Raw genomic sequence first — 21,441 nt, forward strand, 5'->3', positions numbered from 1 at the left:
GGACTCACCTGTCGGACCGGTTCGCCGGCGTGAAACATGGGGCCCGGGCGGGGCTCAGTCTGGTTCGACCAGTTCTGCTGACGTGAGCTTTAAAAAACGCTGCTGCACGTTGACACTGCACCTGGGCAGTTGAAACAACTGTAGGATTTGAAGGCGAGATCAGAAGACTCATTCTGAAGAGAGAGGCAATCGCTTCACATATTTTAATGGTTTATATGAAGAAAAACATAAAAAAAAACATACATTTTAAGTCTTTGTAAAGTACTAATGATGCATTGCATTGCTAATACCTGATTAGTATTATCTTGTGTCGACACGTGCTGTGATTTGTGAGCTCAAATGCGTCGTTATTGGTTCATACGTCGAACTACCTTCAGATTTTAGCACCTCCTTCCCAATAACTGATGTAAATTCAGATTATAGAGCATCTTCCTTCCACAAACATCAGATTAAAAACTGTTGTGATGAGAATATGCGACAGGATTTCAGAGCTTCAAACGGCTCGTCGTGATTCTCCTGATTTTTAGTCACTTTAAAGATATTATACGTGAAATCCTGCAGTTTTTCTTAATATTCAGATTGAGTCACATCCGAGACTAAACACTGCACTCATTTGAACGTTTTCTCACTCCAGGCTGCACTTTCTGTTTTGTTTTGGCGCATCAGGGGAAATTGGACGGAGGCAGCTGCTTCATGATGACCAACAGATCTGCGGCGCCCCCTGCTGGACGCTTTATTTACACCCGGACTACAGAAAACTGAAAAAAAAGAGACATTTTCCAGAAAAAACACGATTTATAAAGTTTGACGCAACATTAGATTTTGCAGAAACCACTGCAAACAAGAAATATATACCGAGAAAAACAAGACTAACAAAACCAAATAATCTAAAATAAAGATTTGGCAAACGGAACTAAAACTTCCATGTTTTGACGCTCGGACCCACATTTATCGTATTTGTGTGCTGTTTTCACTCATTTTATTTGGATTTTCGAAGGCAAAAGTCCGAACGTCCAACAGAGAAAATGGTATCGGCGAACAGATCAGATCCACAGACGCCTGAGCGTTCCAGAGGAAGCGTGAAATTTCACATTACATTGCTGTCAAAAGTAGGTTTTGAAGTAGTTTCACTCTGTAACCAACCAAGATCCTCGGTACTCCCTCTTCATTCACCTGGCTTCATCACTGTTGACATTATGTCTCACTTTCTTGTCACGGGAACACTCCCCACTAGGAAATAGGATTTCCCCAGCTTTGTAAACACCTGATTCACAAATCACCTTTGTTTGTTGCTGAAATCACTGCACTTCTATTGTGATAGTACAGCATGTTTGATGTGGATAAAACCTTCCTCACGTGAATGAAGTAGCAGCAGGAGATCTGTTTGTGTTTGTCAGACTGGATGAATTGAGCTTTTTTCTTTTTCTTTACACAAAAACAAACAGCATAGAGAGAAAAAGTTATCAGACTATTTTAGAGGGAAAAACGAATCTGAGTAAACGTTTATTGGAGATAAACTCAAGCAACCTTCTGAAGATTTAAAAGCCGAGTTCAGATCGTTTTGATGATCCGAGTTTTCCACCTTGATGCTGGATGAGGATGAGGATGAAGAGGAGGAAGAGGAGGATGGGTTCCTCCTGAGCTGCAGGCACTGTTTGGACACCGTCTTCGTCCTCGCCTCGAGCCCCTCAGCTCCTCCAGAAGGAGGGGTTCTGGCTCAGCCTCCTCTGGAAGTTCTCGTACCACTTGAGGACGCAGCTGGACGGGATGAAGGTCTCGGTGGGGTTCGGGGTCATCTGCGCCTGTGACACCGCGAAGGACGAGGCGAAGTTGTAGAGGCTGTCCAGCATCTTCTGGGTGAACTGCAGGAAGGAGTCCACGGAGGACACGGCGGCCCCGGCCGCGGGGATCTGCTGCGCCAGCTGCTCCAGCGGCTCCACAGACACGCCGACCTGCGCCACGGAGCCGCAGGCGGCGGACGGCACCGCCCCGAACCCGTGCGCCGCGCCGCCCTCGCCAGCCTTCAGCCCGGAGATCTTGAAGATGGCGCTGGGCTTGTCGTTGGTGATGAAGCCGAGCAGCTGCCACACCGCCGCGCCGCTCGCGGGGTCCGGGAAGGAGAAGTAGACGGCGCCGCCGGTGCCGGTGGGGAATGGCACGGTGCCCAGCATGAAGACCACCACGTGGTTCACCGTCTCGTAGTCCGACAGGTTGAACACGAACTTGTCCGAGGCGACCTGCAGCGCCTCGGTCTGCACCAGGCGACCGGCCACCAAACACCCGAACATGCCGACCAACGCTCGGGCTTCCCGCCGCTCTCCACCCGTGTTCGGCCGCAGCGAACCGCCGGAGCCCCGGTCCGGCCCCAAAGGACGCGCACAGGCCTTGAACGCCTTTAGAGCCCCGGAAGCGGCCGAACTAAGTTTACAAGTGTTGTGGAGCCCCAAAGGGTCATATTTATCCTGTGTTGGGACTGACAGGCATAACCACAGCCTTTAACACGATGTCTCAGGACAGGAAAGAAGATTAAAAGATATGACAGGAGAAACACATTTTATCCATTTTACATCCTCTATCTATTTACTAATGACAACAATATATAAATCAATCTACACTTTACACGGTGTATTGGTTACCATCCTGCAGCCTGTCAGACCACTTTTGGGGCATAAAATTCTCTGATGTCTGTTGGTTTTTTACGTGACGTGGGCGGAAGTGAGGCTTCTCACTCCACAATATGGTGACAAAAGTTTTTATTAATGAAATTAAACAGAGAAATTATTTTTATATATATATATTTTTATCATAGAGTACATAATAATACAAATACTTTATTAATCCCAGAGAATAATACTTTAGAGCGTTGCTCCAAACAGAGTAGAATATATAAAAGAGAAAGTTGAAATATAAAATGTGTCAGAACAAAAATCATCTAAGTAAAATATTTATTATAAACATGTACAAGGCTTAACGAAGAGTAATATACACGTGGAAGAATAAAATTGACAGAGAAACAAATGAAGCACTATTTCTAAAGAAGGGTTATTGAGTCTGCTCTCCTACAGAAAAGAAGGAAGAACTTTCAAATTGCGCTTAAGTCCTTTTGAAAATCAATTTCTCCTCAAGACTCTGAGAGGTTTGTTGGTGTAAAGTTCCTGTTTCAAGGAGCTCGGTTATATTTTAGAGAGCCTGGCTGGTCCTCCGGCTGAGCCTGCTGGGAAGAATTCACATTTGTTTCATGTTTGTATTCTTTTACATTTTTCATAGGAAGTTAAAGTCACAAAATAAAAAAAAATAAAGATTACATTTTGGTTCCCGAAAGAATTTTAATAAAATCTTCATAAAATAAGTAGATTTATTTTTTTAAAAGGTGTGTTTTATTTTGAAATCTCTGAGAGGATGCGATCATTTCCGCTTCTTTGACTAACTCTCTTCAGTCTGCTCAGTGTGTGTGTCTGTGTGTGTGTGTGGAACTAAAGTGAAATAAACTGTTTTCCGTCGCTGACAGTTTTCTTGACTAAATCACCGGATGTTCACCGACAGCGACAGGTAAAGAAAACCCCGCTTTTACTCCGCTGATGGAAACTTTGTCCCGGAGCTAACCGGATAGCCGCAGGCTAACCGAGCATCGATGCTCCAGGGAGGCTGTGTGTGTGTGTGTGTGTGTGTGTGTGTGTGTGTGTGTGTGTGTGTGTGTGTGTGTGTGTGTGTGTGTGTGTGTTTACTCTGTGGTGTGTTTATTTTGTGTCTGTACTGTATGTATGTGTGTGCGTGTGCATGTGTTTATTTTGTGTCTACCGTGTGTGTCTGTGTGTTTACTCTGTGGTTTGTTTATTTTGTGTCTGTAATGTATGTATGTGTGTGCGTGTGTGTGTGTCTATTTTGTGTCTACCGTGTGTGTGTGTGTGTGTGTTGAGCGTGTTACATCCTCTCAGGTCGAAGTAAGTTTCTGTGACGTGGAGCAACGTTGTGTAAACAGACCCCCCAAAACGCAATGAAACATGAAACTGGAGTCTGTGTTAAGAAGTCTGTGATGATGCAGACACATTTTATTTATTTCAATGATCCGAAACCAGAAGATCTGACATTGTTGGTGATGAAGGACTGACAGATTCACGGCAGATTCGAAGGTAAAACACTGACAGGAGGGAGAGTTCAAGTTTTTAGAACATTATAAGTGACTTTAAAATTATAAGTTGGTTATTAGAATGTAAGACGAGAGGGTGATATTAAGCTTCAGGTAGAACTGAAAGTGTCTAAATAAAGATCAAAACTGCTCAGTTTAAAGAAATGAGTGAAAACGATGAAACGTATGTTCCTGCTCATCACCGGAAGGAGCTGCAGATGGTTTCTGTGAGGATGGGTGGACCTGCTGAGGAGACGCGTCAGACGACGAGCTGATCCGGCGATGTTTCCAGGGACAGAAGATATTTTTAGAGGCGAACGCAGCCTGAGTGTTAACGAAGGAGAGAAAGCTGAATAATGGATGAGCTCCTTCCTCTCTCTCAAACCAGAGCCAACTGTTGGCCAACAGAGAGAGGTCGCCACACACACACGCACACACACACACACACACACACACACACACACACACACACACACACACACACACACACACACACACACACACACACACACACAAAGGGCTCAGGAAGTCCAAACAGAGCGTTTCAAAAGGTTTCTGGGGTGATGAGAACAGAGGCTGAAAGAGCTGAAGACATTTAAATCCTGATCAGGAAACAATATAACACTGTTCCACATGGACCCTGTTTATCCATCCATCCATCCATCTTTGCATCTATCTGTCAGTTCATCCATCATCATCTATTTTTCACCCATTCATCCTTCAATTCAGTCATTCTGAAATCTGTTGGCCACCCATTTTTTCTGTTTGTTATTTACCCTCCTCTTTATTCACCTTTCATCCTTTCATTATTTATTAATCTCTCTGTTTCAGGTCATGTGTTATAATTTGATTGTTTTATATGATAGGCCCCTCCCACACTTCAATTCCCAAGGGTGGGTAGATCACAAGCCCCGCCCCCTTCACTGTGATTAGTCCAGGTGTGTGGTCGGACCTGCTCAGCATCAGTGGCTTGTTCCACATGTGGCCTGCAGGGGTCACTGCCTCCTCTGTTCGTTGTGTGAAACCATGACGCTCTTTAATAACTTTTACTTGTTTACTGCAGCTGATCCCAGATAAACGGTTTGCTTTATTCTCATAGGATTCGTTCAGGAGCTCTGTCGCCCTGAGAGGAGGAGGAGGAGGTGGAGGAGGAGGAAGAGGAGGAAGAGGAGGACTCCCTGCTGCTTCCAGGATGGAGAGTGCTCACAGCCTCCTCCTGAACGAGGAGGCGTGCGCTCAGCTGAGCGAACATCAGCGAGCAGAGTTTATCTACGAGTGGCTGAGTCACCTGAAGAAGCTCCTGACGGCCGCTCAGCGGGTGAGGGGGGTGGCTGGGGGGGTTGATGTGATGTTCAGGAGAATTAAAAAAGTTCTTAAATTCTGTGTGGTGGTCCCTCTCTCAGGCTGACGTCCGGCAGCACCAGCGGCGGCTGGTTGACCAGCTGTCGGACGTTCTGATTGGCTCTCCCGGCCCGCCGACGCGCCGGCTGCTGTCCGACTGCATGGCCCTGCTGTTCAGCCTGGGAGACCCGATTCCCTCCAGCCTGATGGTGGACAGGTGTCATGACATCATCCGAAGCAAAGACGACTCGCCGTCGGGACTCCCCACCCGACTGTGAGTAGGCGCCACGCCCGGGGGGGGAGGGGCTTATGGCTGGTGTCGAGTTCAATCGTCATAACCTGGGCTCGAACCTGAAGCCCTCTCTGTGTGTGTTTCAGCGCTGCAGTGGCGTGCTTGGGCGCTCTGTACGAACAGCTGGGTCGGATGCTGGCGGGCTCCTTCAAAGAGACGCTGACTCACCTGCTGAAGGCCATGAAGAGCGCCGAGGTGGGCGGAGCTTAGAAGCTGTCACTGTCACACATTTGAGAATACAGACAGATACCAGAATATATTTACTCTTTAATTATCTGAATCCTCCTGCTCCTCTTCAGTCTCAGGGCCGGTATGAGATCATGCTGTGTCTCCAGAGGATCCTGGGAGGTTTGGGTGTGGCGGCGGCGTCGTGTCACCGTGACGTCTACAAGGCGGCGAGGTCATGTCTGACTGACCGCTCCATGTCTGTTCGCTGCGCTGCCGCCAAGGTAACCACCGGCAGTCTGAATCTGCAGCTTACTTCCTGTCTGTTGACTTGAACTTCTTGGGTGATCTGTAAACTCATATTTCGCTCTTATCCGCACTTTTTTTTTTAAGATGAAACTCTCATCTGTTTCATAATTTTAGCTTTTTTCTAGTTCAGGTTTCTTTCATATTTGTCATGAAATCAGAGGAGCAGATCGACTGCGTCCTCATCAGCTCTACGTTTCTCTTTCTCTCTGCACCTCCTCTCAGTGTCTCCTGGAGCTGCAGAGGGAGGCCACGTTCCTGTGGAGCAGCGAGTTGGAGAACGTGGCCACGCTCTGCTTCAGAGCTCTGGAGGGATCGAACGTCAGCGTCCGGCTGGCTGTTTCCAAACTACTGGGAAGACTGCTGGCTGCAGCCGTGGAGCCCCCAAACACACACACTGCAGGTAAAACTGCTTCTCTGTAGTTCTTTGTGCTTCTACATTTCTTGAACATGCAGCTCCCGCTTTCACACATCTCCTCATCTTCTTCATTTCCCAGCAGCCCCCAGGCAGGGCGGCCGTGGTCGGAGCTCCCTGGAGGAGGTGATGGACCTTCTGTGGGGGGGCTTCCTACGGGGGGGCGGCGGCTTCCTGCGAGCCAGCGGAGACATGTTGAAGGGGACGAGCTCCGTCAGCAAGGAGGTCCGAGTGGGAGTCACACAGGTAGGAAGCTCCTCAATGTCTCCTCATCTCTTCCTTGTCTCGTCTTTTTCTCCTCCTCATCTCCTCTCCGTCTCCTCCTCAGGCCTGCGTGGTGTTGATCTCCACCCTGGGTGCCTCCTGGTTGGAGGTGAACTTCCCGGCCTTCCTGTCGCTGCTGATGGAGCTGGCGTCTCACGGTCGGGCGACGCAGACGCCGGGGGACGCCGTGCTGACGCGTGCCTGCGTCTCCTTCATCCTGAGGAGCACGCTGGGCTCCCTGCTGGGAGAAAAGGCCCAAACCAACGCAGCCAAGCAGCTCTGCCTCACTGTGGCGTCACACAGGCGAGCCATCGGTGAGTCCACAGAGCCACTCACAGCTGTGAGGAGCAGAACAGAGCGAGTTACGACAAGAATCCAGCGCTTATTCACTAGTATAGAGACTGAAAATGGCTTCAGTTACTGTATATTAAATCCTCTGGAACTCCCCCCCCCCCCCCCCCCCCCCTCTCTCTCTCTCTCTCTCTCTCTCTCTCTCTCTCTCTCCCCCTCTCTCTCTCCACAGAGGCGGCTCTGACTGATGGACATGTCGACTCCAGAGTTTCCTCTGCAGACATCTCAGCCGGTCAGCACGTGTTGGTCTGCTGCCTGCAGGAACTGGGTGCTCTGGTTCTGGGGCTGGGTTCCACCGCCGGCCCCCTGCTGGCAGACACCGGCACAGGTTCACATCTATACTTCTACATTTCCTGTCCATTAATGCTCAGAGAGAACATGCACACTCTTAGGGGGCGGAGCTAGTGGAGGTCACTGACTGACAGCTCGTCGTCGTTTGTTTTTCCAGCCCTCCTGGACACGGTGGTCTCTGTCCTCCTCCACCCCCTCCCCTCTGCCCGGCTGGCCGCGGCTTGGTGTCTGCGCTGCGTCGTCACGGCGATGCCGTCACAGTGCTCGCCGCTCCTTGACCACTGTGCCGAGCGCCTGGTGGCCATGAGGTCGTCCCCCGAGGCTGTGGCCGGGTACGGGGCCGCTGTCGCTGCCCTGGTGGCCGCCGTGCAGCAATGCCCCCTGGGAATACCACACACCAAGGGCACGGTGGGTAACACATACACACACACACACACACACACACACACACACACACACACACACACACACACACACACACACACACAGAAACACAGAAACAACCAAGCTTCTATAGTTTTTACTAGTTTTTAATTATAAAAAAATCCATGTTTTTATACAATTGCTACTTTTATTTTTTACTTGTTGCTGCGCTGATTTCTGGAATTATTATTATTTTTTTGTAAGATGATTTTAAATGTTTTTTCATGCATTATTGTTGGTGTATGTGTGTGTAGAAGGTGTTGGCCCTGGCTGAGGACCTCCTCCGTTCAGCCTCTCAGAACAGTCGTATGGCTCTGCAGAGGACTCAGGCCGGCTGGCTGCTCGTCTCCTCGCTCCTCACTCTGGGTAAAAACCAACATTCACCTCCGCCCCTGCAGACACGACACCTTTCAGAATGTAGCAGAATCACTTGGCATCAAAGAGAAGCAGTGAAACGAGAAACACGTTCTCTCCAGGCCCGGCTGTGGTGGAGCACCACCTGCCCCGGCTCCTCGTCCTGTGGCGCTGTGTGTTTCCTGCGTCAATCAGGGAGCAGGACATGGAGCTGCGGCGGGGGGACTACTTTACGTGGCAGGTTACGCTGGAAGGACGCGCCGGGGCGCTGAGCGGTCAGTTTCATTCACCTGTGTGCGTGTGCGTGTGTGTGTAAATAGATATCATCTGAACTTGCCTGTGTGTGTGTGTGTGTGTGTGTGTGTACAGCGATGAAGAACCTGCTGCTGCACTGCGAGGAACTTGTAACTGATGACATCATCAGCCGCCTTCTCACGCCATTGGCCTGTGCCGTGGCTCTACTCACTAAGTCAGTGTCTTTGTGTGTGTTGTTTAATTGTTGTGTGCATAACTTGTTGTTGTATGTGTAACGCTGTCATCTTGTCTTGTTGTTGTGTTATTGTCTGTAACGTTGTATTATTGCGATGTTGTAGGCGTAACATGATGTTGTCGTCGTGTTTGGCAGGCTGCCGTCTCTGGTTGGGTCGTACGGTTCCCCGGTTCGATGCTGGTCTGTTGTCTACAGACTGAGAGTGTACGAGCTGCTGTCTCTGCTTCCTCCTCAAAGCTACCAAGGTGAGAGCACCTCTACTTTACCCACAATCCTCTGCTCAGTGACTTCAGTTTCTCTAAAGTGTTTTTTTTTTTAATTTTCCCAACTTGTTTTGTTTTGTCTTTGTATCTTTGTTGTGTTTTCGTCCTGCAGAGAGTTTTGGCTTGGTGATGAACCAGCTGGTGTCGGATCTGTCGGGTCAGGACAACCTGAACCAGCCCTGCTCCGAGCTCACGTTGCTGCCCCCACTCTGTAACTGTGAAGACCTACCACTGGTCGGCCCCGCCCTCCACCACACCGACCACCAATACATCGAGGAGCAGGTGAGGCTCTGCCCCCGCCGCTGGGAGCCGCGGTGAGGTGGCGACGGGCGACTGAAGGTGTTTGTGTTTCAGCTCCACAGCAGCAGCAGTGTGGGCGGAGCCTCTCTCGACCACGATGCCTTCAGTCTGTGTGACGCCGGCGAGGAAACTCCCGCTCCCCTTCCTCCTCCGGTCGCCCTGACTGCCGCCGCCGTCCGACTGTTCGGAGCTCTGTTCCCCCACATCATCTCCGCTCAGAGGTAACAGGCCTGCTGCACTAACGAGTTGATATGAAACAGTCCAAGATAAACGGTACAGTTTATCCAGAGTCACTAGAATGTGATGAGTAAAAGTTAACCACAACAACTTAACCAACAATTAAGTTGTACATCGTCATTCTCAGACATTTAAACCAATTGACCTCAACGAGAACAAATGAACTACACCCTGATTGAATTAGTCAAAATAATGTTTTCGAGTGACAACAACAGGAAACTTGTTTTGTTTCTTGTTTGTCTGTTTACATGTAAACAGTGTTTGGATTCACTGAAAAGTGAACTTTTAAAAAACAGCTTCCACAGTGAAACGTCATCACTCAGATTTTTGACTCCATGTTTACAGGAAATACCAAACTTTCCTCCACAATCGCCATTATTTCTGCGTGTGTGAGTAGATGATCGACAATCACGAAGGAGGATTCGGAGTGTTTGCACTGCTCGATCTTTACAATTTAACAATGTGTACATTTATAAACATTTACTACACCATCGTCTGCATACGTGAATTATCGAGTGCAGTCGCTCCATTTGCCAGGCTCATCGTAAGCAACAGGTCCTGTTTATGTTGAAATGTCAAATATTTTAAACATTTCAAGCAGCGATCACAGGTCAAACGCCTACGTGAGGCTGACTGAGTGTGTGTGTGTGTTTGTCAGAGTGAAGATTGTGGAGCAGTTTGTGGAATCTGTGAAGCAGTTCAAAGGTCAACGGCAGCAGACGGTCCAGACTCGTGTGTGTGCTGCCCTCTGCAGTGTGCTGAAGGTACTGCACCCTACGCACAGACATTGTGGGAAGTCTGTCAGAATCACGTTGACCTTTGACCTCTGGTCTCTCCTCAGCACCAGGGCTCTGTCCGAGGCTTTCTGGGGCCTGAGGAAGTCCGCGGCCCGGCTCTGTCCCTCCTGTCGGGGGCGCTGGAGAGCGGCGGTCCTCTGTTGCGCTGCCTTGCCGCTGAAGGTCTGGCTCGTCTGGTTCAGGTGGTGGGAGACCCTGGATTCACCGTCTCTGTGTCACTGCTGTGCTTTGAGAGGTGAGCGGCTTCATACGGCTCCTCCATCCGCTATCCCACCCCTTGTTACCCCCGCCTGTATAGCTTCCTAACGTTGTTGGTTGTGTTCAGGCTGAAGACGGCTCGTGACGCGGCGTCTCGCAGCGGCTACGCTCTAGCTCTGGGGGCACTGCATCGCTACACTGGAGGGATCAGCTCAGCTCAGCACCTGTCCACCTGCCTGGGAGTCCTGTTCACCCTGTGCCAGGACAGCACCTCGCCTGAGGTCCAGGTATGTACCTGCCTGTAAACCCTCCCCCCCCCCAGATTCCGTCACCCACTCTGTCTGTGTCTGTCCAGACCTGGTCTCTCCACAGCCTGTCGCTGGTCATAGACCTATCCGGCGGTCTGTATCGGAGTCACGCCGAGCCATCCTTCACACTGGTGCTGCGCCTGCTACTGTCGACTCCACCCACCCACCCAGAGGTGCACCACAGCCTGGGACGCTGCTTGAATGGCCTCATCACCTGCCTGGGCCCCGACCTGCAGGGTAGGGCCCCCGAATCAGAGTAACCAATGAGAAAGCAGATAGAACCCAGGTTAAATACAGATACAAATCTAGTTATTGTGTGTCAGCCAGTTTCAATCAGAATTGGGAAGAATAAACGCTTTAATTTAATGATACAATGCTGTTGTTTATCTGCACACTTCTCGCTGCTACACCATCAGTTTATTCATAAATATGAAATTTTTTATTTATGAATATGAAATCTGTGTGTGTGTGTGTGTGTGTGTGTGTGTGCGCGCGCAGGTGATGGCGCCTCAGTGGCGGCGTTGCGCTCCAGCTGTCTGGTTGGGTGCGGTGTGATGTGGACGGGTCCAGACTGTGAGGTTCAGGCTCGCTCAGTCTCCTGTCTGCAGCAGCTGCACATGTTCTGCCCTCATCATGTCATCCTGACAGACCTGGTCCCGGCTCTGTGTGTGAGTATTCGGTGTGTGTGTGTGTGTGTGTATGTGTGTGTGTGTGTGTGTGTGTGTGTGTGTGTGTGTGTGTGTGTGTGTGTGTGTGTGTGTGTGTGTGTGTGTGTGTGTGTGTGTGTGTGTGTGTGTGTGTGTGTGTGTGTGTGTGTGTGTGTGTGTGTGTGTGTGTGTGTGTGTGTGTGTGTGTGTGTGTGTGTGTGTGTGTGTGTGTGTGTGTGTGTGTGTGTCTTCTGTACAGCCCACAGTCGGACAACACATCTTCAGAGAGAGTTTGTGACTGCAGTCAGCTGCATCCTTGTCTCTTGTGTCTGTTTCATATCAATTTCATGTCTCTAAACTCCAACATAAAATGGACAAAAACTCCTACATTAAATATTCTAGTCATGATTAAATTAGCAGCTGAGATGTAATCTTTATGATAACAGATTGAAGTGGAGTTCATATTTTAATAAGTGTGATCATGAAACAATTGAAATCAGACTCATTGGAGAGGAGAATAAATATATGAATACATCTATATTTTCTTAAAACTTACAAATGTGCAAAAGGTTAATTCATGTGTGTGTGTGTTACAGGGTAACCTGTGTAGCTCCTTCCTTTGTCTGCGGCGTGCAGTGGTTGCGTGTCTGCGGCAGCTCGTCCAGCGGGAGGCGCTGGAGGTCGCTGAACACGCCGTCACTCTGGTCAAAGACCTGCCCAGACGAGACAATACACAGCTTGGTGAGACACTCACAAATACAAAATAAAATGCTTCAAATCCGATATTGGAAAAACAACTTCAGCGTCACTGTGACTCAACGATCAGAAAAAGAAAATCCTGACAGTTTTCACCTCTTTAAGGACACTTTAGTTGATGCGGTTCCCTGGATTCAGTTTAATTACAGTGATAATGGGGATTACTTCTATCCAGTCCCACCAGCAGTTGAATTCTTGACTATATTATGAGTTTATTTATTTTTCTGATTGAAAACCCATTAAGACATTGAAGACACATTTTAAACGGCCCATAATGAAGCTGTGGGGATAAAGTCGAGTGTTTCGTGACTTGTGAGGTAGAATTGAGACGCCCTCTGCTCTCTCTGCAGACGTCACCATAAAGGAGGTGGGACTGGAGGGAGCTCTGTTCGCTCTGCTGGACCGGGAGTCCGACCCGGGTCTGAGGACCGACATCCAGGAGACGCTTGTCCACATGCTGGCGTCCAGCAACAGACTCGGCCACTGGCTCAAACTGTGCAAAGATGTCCTGTCTGCAACCACAGGTGAATCACTGAAACCCACCGCATCAGTCTGGGGGTCTCTGGCTGAGAGAATCCAGTATTTTCAGCCAGAACTCTACTGTATGTTACACTTCCCTCCTATGTCCAGATGGTGGCGCTTCGGGGGAGGCTTCTCGAGAAGAGGAGGAGGCGGACGCCGGCCGGGATGACGACTCCTCGGTGTTCACGGCCCGTCTGGAGTCCAGCGGTCCGTTCACGGCGCTGCGCTGGACCACCCGGCGCTTCGCGGTGGAGTGCGTGTGCCGCATCATCGAGCAGTGCGAGAATGCCGACCCGGCTCACTTCGACATGGCGTTGGCTCAGGAGCGCCGGCTGCACGAGTCCGCCGGTAAGAAACTCGCCACCGCCGCCGCCGCCATCTCGACGTCTGCTGCCGGGTGTCTGACCTCATCCCCATTTCCCCTCAGATTTCCTGGTGCTCCACCTTGGCGACCTGGTTCGGATGGCATTCATGGCGGCGACGGACCACAGCGAGCCGCTGCGATTGGCCGGACTGCAGACGCTGCTGGTCATCATCAGGCGCTTCTCAGACGTCCCCGAACCTGAATTCCCCGGACACGTGATCCTTGAGCAGTACCAGGCCAACGTAAGGATACACCAGACACACACACTGCAGAAAAGGGAGCACACGTATAAGATGTAAACACTAAATTTGAGAACAAAATTACTTAAAACTAGTGAAATTATTTGTCCAGGACGCAGGTGAATTTTTACATGATAAGAAATCTTGAAATAAGATTTTTAACTCAAGAATTAAGATTATACTGTAAAGTGAAGACTTAAAATGAGTAAATAACTTTTAAAACAAGCCAACTAAAATGATTCTTGTCATATTCTTGGATGATACTGACACGCCGTACGTGGTGTTGTTTTTATAAGCTGTTTCCTCCCCGAGCTCACTGTGGCTGCCTCTCTGTGTTCGGACCTGCAGGTGGGAGCGGCTCTCAGACCCGCCTTTGCCGCAGACGCTCCTCCGGACATCACGGCCAAGGCCTGCCAAGTGAGCAAGGCTCCCCCCCCCCGTCCATCCCCCTATAGACCAAACCATCTCTGACTCTGCCCCCTCTCTTCTACAGGTGTGCAGCGCGTGGATCGCTAGCGGCGTAGTCAGCGATTTGCGCGACCTGCGGCGCATCCACCAGCTTCTTGCCTCGTCATTGGCTAAAGTCCAGAGTGGGCGGGACATGTCTGCACAGCTGTACAACGAGGCCGCCACGACCATGGAAACATTGGCTGTGCTCAAAGCCTGGGCTGAGGTGAGAACCTGCGAGATTCATGTTTTCATTTTCTTTAAGGCTGCGATGCGTTCAATGACATCATGATGATGAGGATGTTTCTGATTGGTCCGTTCCAGGTGTACATTGTGGCCGTGCAGCGGGGCAAGATGAAGGAGGGTTCTGATAAGCTGTCAGAACTCTCCGGCTCCTCCCCCACTAATGAGGGTCCTGGTTCCGGAGGGGCGGGCCTTCTTAAGCTGGTCCAATCAGATGTGTTGACGCTGAGCCGTCTGTGGCTGGCGGCGCTGCAGGACTACGCCCTGCTGACGCTCCCTCAGGAGGACCAGTCCCTCCAGCTCCCCGCAGAAGGTGGGAGGAGGAGGAGGAGGACGAGGAGGAGGAGTTTGTGTCATCATGTGGAGGAGTTTAAAAGAACTCACCTAATGTGACTTTTTCTTCTCCTGCAGGAGGATCCTTCTACACTGCAGAGACCTCCAACCAGGCCACAGCTCATTACTCCTCCTCCTGGGCTCCCATCCTCCACGCCACCTCCCTCTGGCTCCACAGCACAGGTCAGTGCTCCTCCTCACTCCTCCTCACTGAGACCCTGGAACATGTATGACACTTCAATGCGAGTGTGTGTGTTTAGGCTTTTTGACATCAGACGACTCGCCTGCTAACTTGTCCAGACCGGTCACACCCACCTCCATGGGTCGCAGCAGCTCTGTGGGCGGAGCCAAAAGTCCTGAGGACGTGAACACGGAGAGGCTGAACCTGATTCTGGGTGAGGGGCGGCTCGGAGAAGAACACTCCTCATCCTCTGCGTGTAACCATGGATACATTGAGCTCCTCCTCTACTCTTCTCTGTGTTTTAGGGATCAGCGTGAAGTTCCTGTGTTCTCCTCACTCTGAGGACCAGATGGAGAACATCATGTCCTGTCTCAGAGCTCTGCAGGAGCTCCTCGACATCCCCTGGCCCCGAGCCAGGATCGGAAACGACCAGGTGAGAGAACTGGATATTTGAGTCTTACCAGGATTAAGGAACCTTTTAAATTATTGTCGGTAGTTTGTTGTGTCTGTGAAGTGGGGGTCACTGAGGTGTGTGTGTGTGTGTGTGTGTGTGTGTGTGTTGTGGGGGGTCCTCAGGCTCTGAGTGTGGAGCTCCTCAGCGTCCTCCACAGGTTGATGGTTACCAGAGAGTCGGCCTGCGTTCAGCTCGCCGTGTTGGATTTACTGCGGCAGATCGTGACGGCGGCTCAGGAGCTCGTCAGAGAGAAACGCCACAGTGCCGAAGGTGAACACACACTGGGAAGTACGACACTCCCCGGCCCATGTTCTTAAACTCACGTTTGGCATCTTCAGCTTGTTTCTTTTTTCTGCTCCTCATCTGTTCATCTATTTTCATTGAGTTTGTCTTTAAAAGCAGAATTCTTTTGTCTTTTTCCCCAGTGGACGACGGCGCGGCAGAGAAAGAGACGGTGCCTGAGTTTGGGGAGGGACGGGACACGGGCGGTTTGATTCCCGGTCACTCGCTGGTGTTCGGAGCGCTGGAGGTCTGCCTCTGTGTGCTGCTCCGCAAAATCCCACAACTTAGCCCCAAACTGTCCGGGAGCAGTTCGACAGGTGAGGAGGAAGCGGAAGATGAAAAGACCAAATATGTTCGACGCTAAATACTCAGACAGTCAAGTCAAGTCAAGTCAGCTTTATTTATACAGCACTTTAAAACAGTTGTGGCTGAGTTGTGTGTGTGTGTGCTTTCCAATAAAAGAGTAAAATAAAAAAGTACAGTAAAGAGTAAAAACAGTGAAATACAATAAACAAACAATAGATTGGCAACAATAAAACCAGGGACAGAGTCTCAAACATGGTTAAAAGCCAAGGAATAAAAGTGGGTTTTAAGATTAGTTTTAAAAGTGGACAGTGAGGAGGATTGTCTGACGGGCAGTGGTAGCTCATTCCACAACAGAGGGGCTTGCAACAGAAAAGGCCCTGTCCCCTCTGAGCTTTCGTTTGGACCTCGGTACCTCCAGAAGAAGCTGATCAGCTGACCAGAGGCACCGAGCAGGGGTGTAGGGGTGGAGCAGCTCAGAGAGGTAGGGCGGGGCAAGACCATTCAGAGATTTAAAAACAAATAAAAGAATCTTAAAACGAATTCTAAAATGCACAGGCAGCCAGTGGAGAGACGCCAGAACAGGTGTTATGTGCTCCCTCTTACGTGCTCCAGTTAGAAGGCGGGCTGCAGCGTTCTGGACTAACTGGAGACGAGCGAGGGAGGACTGGCTGACTCCAACATAAAGTGCGTTACAGTAATCCAGCCGGGATGTAATAAAAGCATGGATTACTGTTTCAAAGTGCTGCTGTGCCAGAATGGTCTTTACCTTTGCAAGCCTTCTGAGGTGGAAGAAGCTGGACTTTACCACTGCCCTAATCTGAGAGTCAAATTTAAAATCACTGTCCATTCTAAAACCTAGGTTCAAAACCACTGGCTTCACATGTGGAGCCAGGGGACCCAGGTCAAAAAGAGCGGGTTTACAGGAGCCTCTGGGCCCGAACACCATCACCTCAGTTTTGTTTTCATTAAAACTTAAAAAGTTAAAAGCCATCCAGGTTTTAATGTCCTCAAGGCATGACAGGAGAGGAGACAGTGAGGGGGCATCTTTCTTATTAAGTGGGACATAAATCTGGCTGTCGTCCGCATAACAGTGAAAAGAGATGCCGTGTCTCCTGAGCACAGAGCCCAGTGGGAGAAGGTACAGGGAAAAAAGCAGGGGCCCTAGAATTGAGCCTTGTGGAACCCCATATGTGAGAGGAGCAGAGGAGGATTCAGAGCCAGCAAGGCTAACACACATGGTTCTGTCTGCCAGATAGGATTTAAACCAGGCCAGAGCAGTACCACGGATGCCCACCAGGTGCTGCAGCCGGGACACCAAGATGCTGTGGTCCACGGTGTCGAATGCAGCAGTCAGGTCTAGAAGAACCAGAATGCAGACAGAGCCTTCTGTCTGTCCTTTGTTCATTATGTTGTAATTTAGTTCATTTCCAGGGACCTTACGGATGTGTAGTAAACAGAGTAATACCACTAATGACCATTTGGGGTCAGTGTTGTACAGTATAGCTCCTGTTCGACGAGCGCGAACCAATCATGGTCCATCAACCAGGCTTTTTTAAGTGTAATGTGGTTTAAAGTTTTTTAATGTTTTGTTCTGGAATCAAAACAAACGAATGTTTTCTCTCCTATGTGTGTGTGTGTGTATTGTGTTTGTGTGTCCAGGTCCTTTGGCTGCAGCGAGGACTCTCAGCGACTCTGACGCTGGTCTAGTCGTCTCTGCTCTGTGTGTCCTCTCTGAGCTGCCGTCCGTCTGCTCCCCTGAAGGTGGGAGCAACATCGCCATCTGTGATTGGTCGGAATATAGTGTGATCATCTGTAATTGGCTGATTGGATTGACGGTGTGTGTGTTTGTTTGCAGGCAGCGTGTCCATCCTTCCCACTGTCCTCTACCTGCTGCTGGGAGTCCTCAGAGAGCTGGTTTACCTGCCCACCTCAAACGCAGGTAACTTATATATACACCCACACACACACACACACACACACACTCCTGTGGTAACCTGGTTTCATCACCCAGCAGCCCCAGCTGTGAGTCCAGGGGGTGTGGTCAGTTCTGGGAGCGTGTCTGCCCCGGGCCCGGTGGTCCCGGCGGTCCTCCAGGCTCTAAAGTTGGTCCTGACGTGCCCGATGAGTCGGCAGGAGAAGAGCCGAGGAGCCTGGAAGCTGCTGCTGAGATCTGCTCTGCACACTCTGTTCACGCTGTGGGACACGGGTACGCTCACACCCGAGGCGGTACAGTCCCATCAATAACCTGCTAAATAACCTCAAACACTTTAACTGTTAACTGTGTGTGTGTGTGTGTTTGTGTTTGTGTGTGTGTGTGGGTGTAGCAGTGTGTGGTGTCGCTGTGGATCAGGTCAGCCTCCTCACCGCTCTCACCGTCTTCCTGCTGTCTGCCGGGCCGGACGTCTGCATGGTGGAGCCGCTGCACACACTCAGCCTGCAGCGCTTCACCGCCTGCATGGAGGACAAAGACCCACTGGTCAGTGTGTGTGTGTGTGTGTGTGGGTGTGTGGGTGTGTGGGTGTGTGGGTGTGTGGGTGTGTGGGTGGGTGGGTGGGTGGGTGCGTGCGTGCGTGCGTGCGTGCGTGCGTGCGTGCGTGCGTGCGTGCGTGCGTGCGTGCGTGCGTGCGCGTTACAGGTTGGTTTCCTCTCACAACTCCGAAATCCTCCAATATTTATTAACACAAAAACAAACGTACATAATATCACCTAAAGATGCAGAATGAAATAAAAGTACATAGCGGTGGTGTCATGTTGTCAATATATTTTTAAATGATGAGAAAAGTTGTCCGACATTTTCAGATTTTACACACTCGCATTAATCCTGTGAACTCTTCCACATTTTGTCACATCAGAGTCTAAAACCTAAATGTATGTTGTTGGGATGTTATGTGATTGTTTGACTCTTAAGGATTTTACACCCGACTTTGTCTGATTCTGTCATGTAAAATTTTAATAAAATACATGTGACAAAGCTTAATGGGTACTGAAAGCACTTTAGCACTTCTGCTTGTTTTTGTCCATAAATCCCAACAACAAATTATCTAATCATGTCAAAACAATATCAGGAAATCCACAGAGTACCCGACTTGACCTGAAATGACTCCTGCAACCTGGAATTATGTGGAGTTTAGAGTTTAGAAACATGACGACTGTTTTCTCGTCGACTGACTTCCATCAGAAAACTCTGTCCTCTGCTGCAGGTGGTGAGTCGCTGCCACCAGCTGCTGGCGTCCGTCTTTCAGGCTCCGCCCACCCTCGCTGTGCCATACATCCAGGCACTCGGCCCGCCGCTGGTTCGATTCCTGCAGGTACTGAAACACACAGAAAAACATCAGACTTCACTGTCCTCCACTCCTCAAACACACCGACTCTGTCCTGTGATGCTGCAACAAGCTGTTATACAGACGTGTGTGTGTGTGTGTGTGTGTGTGTGTGTGTGTGTGTGTGTGTGTGTGTGTGTGTGTGTGTGTGTGTGTGTGTGTGTGTGTGTGTGTGTGTGTGTGTGTGTGTGTGTGTGTGTGTGTGTGTGTGTGTGTGTGTGTGTGTGTGTGTGTGTGTGTGTGTGTGTGTGTGTGTCTCAGCAGGTGGAGCGTCTGCGTCCTCAGACTGCAGAGGAGCTTCACAGCGTGCTGGACGGCGTTCGAGCTCTGGAGGTTTTGATTCAGGCCGCCTCCGAGTGTCAGCGTGAGTAAGATATGGGGGAGGGAGAGAGAGTAAAAACAGTTTAAAAATGTTTTTTTAATAGGCTGAGACATTTTACGAAGGTGAAGACATTTACTGGTCCCTGCAACACACACACACACACCTAGACTGTGTATTTATATTACTATTATTTATTGATTAATGAATGTGTGGCGAGTTAATGAGGTGTGTGTGTGTGTGTGTGTGTGTGTGTGTGTGTGTGTGTGTGTGTGTGTGTGTGTGTGTGTGTGTGTGTGTGTGTGTGTGTGTGTGTGTGTGTGTGTGTGTGTGTGTGTGTGTGTGTGTGTGTGTGTGTGTGTTCCTCCTGCAGGTCCTCACCTGTTGGCCGTCCTCCTCCCGCTCCTCATCTCCTTCCTCCTGGATGAAAACACACTTAGCTCTGCCCCCACCGCGTCCCGCTCCCTCCACGAGGCGGCGCTCAGGGAGCTGATGCGTCTCGGCCCGCAGCACCCGGCGGCCTTCAGGTAACCATGGATACGTGTTTGTGCGGCGTGACGCTCCGAGCGAGCTCTGATTGGTTGTTCTCCTCTCGCAGGTCTCTCCTGACGTCGGCTCCTCACCTGAAGTCTCGACTAGAAGCCGCCGTCAAAAACCAGCAGAACGGCGACGGCAAGCCCGGCGCCGCTTCCCCGGCCTCCCGCACCGCCGCCAAGTCGTCTCCGAGCATCACGCTCAAGACCAACTTCCTTTGAGGCGTCTGATTAGACACCATGAACACAGCGGTGCATTCACTGTCCCTCAAACAATCACTGCGGTGCGTTCACCTTCAACCGGACAAACACTGTGATGCGTTCACTGTCCCTCAATCATAGTGATGCGTTCACTGTCCCTCAATCATAGTGGTGCATTCACTGTCCCTCAATCATAGTGGTGCATTTCACTGTCCCTCAATCATAGTGGTGCATTCACTGTCCCTCAATCATCGCGGTGCGTTCACTAACGTCAGGGCTCTACAATCAAAGAGCATCACTCTTTCTTGTCAACAATCAATCATTTTTCTGTCGGAGCTGCTCCTGGTGGAGTTTTTTACCTGGAGAGGTCGTAGCCAATCAGACGTCTGGATGAGTTTCATTCGGAACTGAAGATTCACCCTTGGTTTCATCACTTTGAGTCATTTCCAGCCCGTCTTTTGTGACGCTCAGAAGCAACGCCGAGTCACTGGATCACACCCTGAGGTCCAGGAACCTCCTCTGGGGGTGTTGAAGGTCACGAGGGGCATCAGCTGACGAAAAAAACCACAAGAAGACTCTTTGTATAAAGCAGCTCTTCTCTTTCTCACTTACATTCATCTTTCAGTATTTCAGCATCTTTTCACTTTTCTTCCTCTTTTAGTCTCACTCTGTAATCATTTCTATTTTGTTTGTTTCAGTATCTTTTCATTGTTAATCATTTTAATCATATTTTAGATGGTTTGTGTCTTTTTGTTTTGCATATCTAAACCACGTGTGATACTTTCAGAATATTTAACACTCATCTGAACATGCACATGTTGTTGTGACTCCTGCACAGCAGAGAGAAATACACGCTACACACTACTGGTGGCCCTTTAACAGGGGGGGGTTTGCTCAGTAAATAAAGGTAAACAGTGTTCTGGCCACACTCCTGAAGGCTTCGAATGTTAGATTTAAAGTTTGGGGATGTACGGTGGCCTATGAGGCACATTTCAGCACTTTAGTTTCACAACATGACACAATCACACTGTGAATGTTTGCGTCGTCTACAACACTAAAACTCACGCCAGTGTGCACACTGTGTGTGTTTGTTTCTAACACCGTGAAGTCAATAAAAGTCTCGTTGAAATGCAGAGTCTGGTTTCCTTTCCTGAGTTCTAGAGGAATTTACTGAAGCTTGAAATGGTCAAACATAATTAGAAAAAAAGACAACTTTATAGAATTGTAATAGGCTGTTGTTAGCTGGTGTAAATATTCTGGGATTGTTCCTCACTATTAGAGACATCACTTCTGAACACACAAATGGATTATTCTTCAAAACACCAGATTTAAAACGCTCATATCTCTTCCAACTCAAAACTGTCCAAGTGATT

At 49.6% G+C, this 21,441-nt stretch overlaps 2 protein-coding genes across 2 annotated transcripts; one reads left to right on the forward strand and one right to left on the reverse strand.

Annotated features, from left to right (window-relative positions):
- Positions 1–188: 188 nt before the first annotated feature.
- On the reverse strand, positions 189–2,514 carry hikeshi (heat shock protein nuclear import factor hikeshi). Its single transcript, XM_080480960.1, has one exon. It carries the CDS (start codon positions 2,286–2,288, stop codon positions 1,689–1,691), a length of 600 nt encoding a protein of 199 aa, XP_080337086.1. The 5' UTR covers positions 2,289–2,514; the 3' UTR covers positions 189–1,688.
- Positions 2,515–5,318: 2,804 nt separating this feature from the next.
- heatr5a (HEAT repeat containing 5a) lies at positions 5,319–21,202 on the forward strand (the record flags this gene model as incomplete). The annotated part of the gene is made up of 40 exons (XM_080480830.1): positions 5,319–5,444; positions 5,530–5,741; positions 5,846–5,954; positions 6,059–6,208; positions 6,456–6,633; positions 6,728–6,891; positions 6,974–7,223; positions 7,433–7,588; positions 7,709–7,959; positions 8,229–8,340; positions 8,451–8,603; positions 8,698–8,797; positions 8,954–9,063; positions 9,194–9,363; positions 9,436–9,602; positions 10,277–10,382; positions 10,460–10,650; positions 10,741–10,900; positions 10,969–11,158; positions 11,420–11,589; positions 12,165–12,309; positions 12,675–12,848; positions 12,955–13,194; positions 13,274–13,452; positions 13,798–13,866; positions 13,943–14,122; positions 14,221–14,452; positions 14,551–14,655; positions 14,733–14,867; positions 14,959–15,086; positions 15,230–15,377; positions 15,533–15,706; positions 17,355–17,456; positions 17,551–17,634; positions 17,707–17,901; positions 18,020–18,171; positions 18,896–19,003; positions 19,277–19,379; positions 19,708–19,861; positions 19,933–21,202. The coding sequence occupies 40 exons, from the start codon at positions 5,319–5,321 to the stop codon at positions 20,087–20,089; spliced, it is 6,189 nt and encodes a 2,062-aa protein (XP_080336956.1). The 3' UTR covers positions 20,090–21,202.
- Between the last annotated feature and the right edge of the window lie 239 nt (positions 21,203–21,441).

This window comes from Lipophrys pholis (genome assembly GCF_963383615.2).
Source record: "Lipophrys pholis genome assembly, chromosome: 14".
Taxonomy (NCBI): Eukaryota; Metazoa; Chordata; class Actinopteri; order Blenniiformes; family Blenniidae; genus Lipophrys; species Lipophrys pholis.

Bases quoted from the DNA above. Each gene is read 5' to 3' on its own strand.
- hikeshi (XM_080480960.1), bottom strand. From the start codon at position 2,288: ATGTTCGGGTGTTTGGTGGCCGGTCGCCTGGTGCAGACCGAGGCGCTG.